The sequence below is a fragment of the Triticum urartu genome, chromosome 5, assembly GCF_003073215.2.
Source record: "Triticum urartu cultivar G1812 chromosome 5, Tu2.1, whole genome shotgun sequence".
Lineage (NCBI taxonomy): Eukaryota > Viridiplantae > Streptophyta > Magnoliopsida > Poales > Poaceae > Triticum > Triticum urartu.
This window is the reverse complement of record NC_053026.1, coordinates 208289802-208296187: the sequence shown is the minus strand read 5'-3', so window position 1 is coordinate 208296187 and position 6386 is coordinate 208289802. Positions and strand designations below refer to the sequence as shown.

Here is a 6386-nt window from a genome sequence, read left to right as displayed (position 1 = left end):
CAATTCAGAGATGCAATCGCTAAACGTGCGAGACGACCTTGACGATCCGACTACGAACGTGCGAGACGTCGCGCCTTAGCAATCGCTAAACCAACTTCCGAGGGTTATTGACCACGCCGGAGCACGATCAACCTGACCACGAGGGTCTGTTTCCTGCGAACAAACGAAGAACAAGCAAGAAACTGAGATTGCAATCGAGATATTGCGAATATAAGATGAAAGATTTATTGATCAAGGTGGGGTTCTGTGACGTTTTGGTCTGGTCGTTGGACACAAACGAAGTACGCGAAGTTGCAGCTATGGCGAACTTTTAATCTAAACAAAACCCAAAGTCTAAACGACGCCCTAAGGGCTGTATATATGGAGGAAGAGGGGGGAATTTCGTGGCCATTGAGGGTGGGGTCCGAAACCAACCCTAACTCTTGTTTCCCCACACATACGGACTCTAAAAATAGCCTATACTTAAGTGTTTCGAAATTACATGGGCCTGGCCCATTAATAAGGTGACGCAGCACCTAGAATAGCCTATGGACGAATATTATGAAGTGGCATCTTGTATATTTCGTCCAAGGCTTCATGCACTCCTTATGGCGGCTTCAAAGTCCTGAAATCATCACTTGTAACTCCGTTCTTGATCCCCTTGCGCATGCCATCAACTCCATGCGTGTTCTTGCTCCAATGTTCATCCTTCTCCAAGCTAGGCCCTTCATTTGTAAGCAAAACAAATGTATCCAATTTAGACAGCATCATAATCTCATGAACATTAGAATCATTACCAAGAAACGAAAGTACCTGGTAATTTAATTAGCGTGCGCGAGCTCTAGTAATTGGTCCAGTATATGTAACAGTAGGGGCTGTGGGTGTAACAATGGTATTGATGTCCTCATCAGCGGCCTGCCCTCTTTGTGATCAACATGAGGCAATTGGACATATCCTACTCACGTGTGTCTTCGCTAGGACAATTTGGTTTGGGTCTGGAATGCCTTGGGTAGACCCAATCAGGTGCCAACCGTGAATGACGAGGCCATAGGGTGGTGCACTACGAGGAGTTGCGAGGGATGCTCAAAGAAGGATCTGAAGACGATCTTTACTCTAACTCTCTAAGAGTTGTGAAAGCACTGCAACAATGTGGTATTTGATGGTGCTACTCCATCCTTGTTAAAGGCCATCACCAATATTGAGCGGGGGGGGGGGGGGGAGACATGGAAAGCGGCTAGCCTTCTACGAGGGGATCTTGATTTCTTCATCGATGACCTCACTACGTGGAGAGTGGCGAGTAGTTCCCTAGGCTAGATGAGAGGTGGTTGCTGCCCGATGCAACTTTGTAACTTTATGTAAACCTTGGTGGAGGGCTCTTCATCCTTTTTCTTCAATCAATATGTGATATGCACACTCGTGCATATTCTAAAAAAAGATTTAGGGCTCAAGAGTTAGGGATTGGAACAATCTCATCAAAGATGGTGGAGAAGACAAGGTAGTGGATCTGGACCATCACAACCCTGGGAAGAAGCTTCCTTTGTTTATTCTTCCAATCTTTCTCTCTTTTCCTTTCTCTCTTGGTTTTCTCTCTTCTTCTCCAATGGAGGATGATCTGATTTTCGTCACTCATGGTGGTGGTTGTTGGATGAAGGGTAAACCATCCCCGTTTTCTCATGTACAAAGTTCAGAATGAGGTAGTGGGCTTTTGCATATCTTTGGGTTGTCTATAAGGTTTCAAATGGTCTCCCAACACTTCCGCCCCCCACCTTGTTAGTAAAGCCCTAAACTAGCAAAGCCTTTTTGTTCGTGCGCGCGCCGGGGGGGGGGGGGGGGGGGGGATGCTCACAAATGCCCTTCTAGATTTTGAAGGGTTTGCGAAACTCACATGGCTCGCATTTTTCTACATTTATTTCAAATTTTCTGGTGGTGATCTTTGAAGGAGATGTTTCATCAACTACGAGACATCTATGATGACTTCATCAATCTCAAAATATTATGCCGCCCAGTATCTCGGAGGTACTCATAGAGGAGGGTGTATATTCATAAGGGTGATTGTATATGTATATGAGCATCTGCGATTTGTATTGTGTTTAAAAATAAGAATTTGAAGGGTCTGCATCAAACGCACGAATTTGCTACAAATGGTGCTATGGTTGTGATATAATCCACTTCTGAATTCTGGTTTCACGTGTTTTAATTCTATTTAGAAAGTGACCAGCAGATGGCTACATATGCTGTTAACATTTACTACTACAAATGAGAGGAAATATGTTTCTCCTGTTAGCTGCACCTGCTACAATAGGAGCCGCAGATTGACTTGGCAAGCGCATGCACAAAAGCAGGATCATTGCCCCTCGTACAAGGAAACAGCAAGAGACACAAGCACACAAAAATACCTGGAATAAAATTGTGCTAGTGCAACTACAGCACATGAAAACAATGGTGAAAGATAAAACAAGAACCGAAGTTGCAGCACAAATCAAGATGATCAACTGTACAAATAAAACTGGTTTCTTCCTCCTGGACCCTCCTGAGTCGGGACCCACTAACACTACCAATCATCGCACCCATCTAAACATGCCAATCATTCATCACGGATCAATCCATCCAACAAGGAAAATAAAATAAACAGACAAAAAAATACCACCAAAAATAACGAGGCCTAAGGACTAGCAACAAGTCTTGTTCTTGCATTCAGTTGCTTTCTTCCTTTCCATCATCCATTTCTGCAATCTTCTTCTTAACCCAGCAGTGAGCAGTCCAATGATGGCCTCGGCCAATCCCAGGATTCGATTCTAGCCCACCCCACTAGCACGATTGCGATATGATCATGGTGGATTCAGAGTTTTTCATCATGCGAGCTTGCTTACTGTGAGCTGTTGTCGCCATGGCCTTCCTCTTCTCCGCCGCTGTCGTCGTCGCCGTCCTCTTCGCCTTCGTTGCCCCCGCCGCTGCCGTCGCGCTGCTGCTCCATTTCTTGTTGCTGGTCTTGCTCCTGCTGCTGCTGCTGCTGCTCTTCTTCCGTACCTCCACCGCCCCCACCGCCGCGGTCGTAAGCATTGAGCCCAGCAAGCATGCCGATGTTGGTGTCGGGCATGCCGCCCATCGCACCGGCGCTGCCGGGATAGTTCACCCTTGTTGACATGAACTGCAGCGGCGCCTGCACGGTGCTGCTCCCCCCGCCGCCGCCGAAAGACCACATAGGCTGCTCGGTCGGCCGAACCGCGGCAGCCTGGCTCGCGGACACGGGCAACATCCAGAACGCGCCTCCAGGGGCCGCGCTGTTCGGCGCCACGGCCCACATTGCGGCGGGCGGCGCCGCCTGCTGCTCGCGCGCCTTGGGCGCGTTAGGATCTTGCCGCTCATCGTCCTCCTTGAACAGGTCCTCTCGGTACCGCTTCCTCATGAAGGAACCGGGGCTATTTGCGTCCTGGGGCGGCTCCTGCGGCGGCGGGAGCAGGTGGTGGTAACCCAGCATGGTGGACATGTCGTGCTGCGGGTGCGGCGACTGGTGGTGGGGGTGGTGGGGGTGGAGCGCGAGGGCGGGGAATGGCGCGGGGCGGCTGGTGCCGGAGGCCGCGCGACTGATGTTGAGGGAGGAGAAGTTGGCCGGGATGGTGCCGGTGCCGGTGGCGGCGAGGATGGCTGGCTCCGCCTGCTGCAGCAGCCACTCGATGGTCTCGCCGTCGGACTTGTGGCCGAGCTCCCGCGTAAGCTGGAAAACCCGAGCCGCGCACAGAGCCGGCATCCGTATCCTCCTTCCCCGGCCATCCACCTTGGTGTGCCGGTCCTTGGATGGCCGCTTCGCCAGTGCGCCGGCCGATGGAGTCACTGGCGCGACCGCCTTCTTCTCCGCCGAGGAAGCCGGGGCCTGGTCGGTGACGACGGGGGTTATGGCGAGCGACCCAATGAACTGCTGCGGCTGCGCCTGCTGCTGCACGTTGTTGGGCTCCGCTGGGCCTGCGTAGTAGAATGGGTGGTGCGGATGATGGTCGCTGCCGCCGCCACGGCTTCCGCTCGTGCCCCCGGCGCTTCCCCCGCCGCTGTTGCTGCTCGACGGCGCTCCGCCCCCGCCCCCGCCTCCACTTCCACCCCCACCGCTGCCGCCGCCATGGTCCATGCGCGTCCCCAAGAACCCTCCCTCCCTTCCTCCCGAGAAGGAAGAAATGAAAAGGCGGCTCCTTTGGCCTGCCCGGTGGTCCGCGCGCACGCGTTCGGGTAGTCACCGGAGTTAGGGTTGAAGAGGGAGAGGAGCACGTGCCGGGCACGCAGGGTGGGGCGGGGTGGTGGCCGGGTGGGGTTGGGAGGAGGCGCAGGGGAGCGGGGACGGAGGAGGGGAGAGATGGAGACAGACAGACAGACAGACAGGGAAGGGGAGAGAGACGGGAGGGGTGGGGTTTCCCTTGGGTATTGTTTATGGCCCTTTTCCATGATTCTATAAACCCTAGAGAAGATATTGGGGACTGATGTCTCCTTTCCTTTTCCACATTTCCCTTTTTTTCCTGCCAGCACATTTCCACTTTTGTTGCCCCATAATTCGATTTTTTAATTGATTCGTCGATGGTAGGTGGCTGATTATGTCTAATTAATGAACGCATTATAGACATAGCGAACACAAAGTTGAAATATTTATCACGACACTGTAAGCCTTGTATGTGTCTGACAAAATATAGTAAACTAGTAGATATCCCACGCGTTGCGGCGGGAAATTGAGCAAAAAAATTTACTTTAAGAATAAAACCGTAAAAACTATAACAAAAAGATTATTGAAAAAGAAAGAACATTATCATTCAGATTAAGCGCATATCTTTATTTATAGTGAAATAATATTTTTCTTCAATTAAGAACCTTCTTTTACCATCATTCCTTTTCTCTATGTTTTCGCTTTCTCCAAATTTCTTGTCTAAACAGTGCAATAAATATGAGAGGGTGGTTGTCAGAGTTTTATATATCAAGCAAAAATTTAAACATTACGAACATAGTATTTGTGAAAAGCTTCCTCCCATATTTCCTTCTGTTGATGTTTGTGTCTCCTTCAATTCATCTTTTGGTTGCTGCATATATGTGTTTGGAAAAATTGACAAAAGAATATTACTACTGCTAAACTATGCATGCTATACTTGAGGCAAATAAAGGATTTCATGAATCTGACTGAACCATATTGCATTGTCTAGTTGACAGAAGTATATTGGATAGACATAGGGTTAATCTGATTGAATCGTTTATTTTATCGGCACCAGAAATTTATTCGATCGATACAAACGGAGTAAATCTTAACAGAAAGAACGCTAAACATTCTTACCTTCTCAATCCTCTTTAATTTGGTAGATAGTAGAAGAGTCACGTCATCAAACATCTTTCTAGCAACCTAAGTATCTTGAATCAACAATGGTCATAAATTTGTTGTCATAGACTATAACACATCACTTAAATAGATGAAACCAACATGTATTGTAATTCTGACGCAAGTGCATGTACTGTCAGATGCCACGGTCTCCAGCTTTGGCAAATGGATGACGTGAGGTTGATTCTTGGTTCAGGATTCAAATCAATAGGTGGGTTCAGCAAAATCTGAAAACAAAGGGAAAATATGTCGACTCATGTATATCTTGTAGTACCTGGACATGGATGTGCAAGTGGAGGTCGTCAAGCATCCTGCTGATGCACCTAATCAATTCCAAGGTCGTCGTGATGCTCGAGGATGAGACTATCAGCAGCTATCTTGCACGCGTGATCTCCCCTCGACGCCAGGCCCATGCGGAAGTCTTATACAGCCCGTGATGTACACATCCGGCTGAACGTCGTCAGGGTTGGTGTTCAAGACGATGATTTACACGCTCATAAACTTGGGCTAATGAACCACAGTCGACACTATACTGGCCCTGCGGCCCTGTCGCGTGGTCGGGAAGGTGAGCAGAGGACACACGAGATGCGTCGGCACCGAGCATGGTTCACTGCCGCCACAGGGAGTCTTCCCGGCCTTCTGCCGAGGCCGCCGGCGCGCCTCCGCAAGGTAATAGTCGGGCCGATCTCGGCGCGGCTGCATCCTCTGCAAGGTGCTCTGCTTCTAGTGCGGGGTGCGCCTACGGCCGGGAAGCCGGAGGCATAGCGGGGACGGCCGGAGAGGGACCTCTCACCATCGCTCGTTGCCTCGCGCACGACCGAAAAGAAATATCAGATGGGAGGAGCAATTGAATCGCCAGAGTAGTGGGATTTAATGAGGGAAAAGGAACCGTTTCTATTGCAAAATAATAGTGGGATTTGATGGAGATTGAAGAAGATAGAGAGGAAGTGGAAACCGTTTTATGGGGAGACAGAAGGCGCAGGTCGCAGCGGCTGGCGGCGGCGCGGTCACGCAAGGTTTTTTTAGGCAAGGCTTCTTCACGGATGCTTCTTCAGGGAAGAGT

General features: G+C 49.8%; 1 protein-coding gene across 1 annotated transcript; it reads right to left on the bottom strand.

Annotated features, from left to right (window-relative positions):
• Positions 1 to 2410: 2410 nt before the first annotated feature.
• On the bottom strand, positions 2411 to 4536 carry LOC125508418 (transcription factor PCF3). Its single transcript, XM_048673128.1, has one exon. It carries the CDS (start codon positions 4097 to 4099, stop codon positions 2846 to 2848), a length of 1254 nt encoding a protein of 417 aa, XP_048529085.1. The 5' UTR covers positions 4100 to 4536; the 3' UTR covers positions 2411 to 2845.
• Positions 4537 to 6386: the final 1850 nt, after the last annotated feature.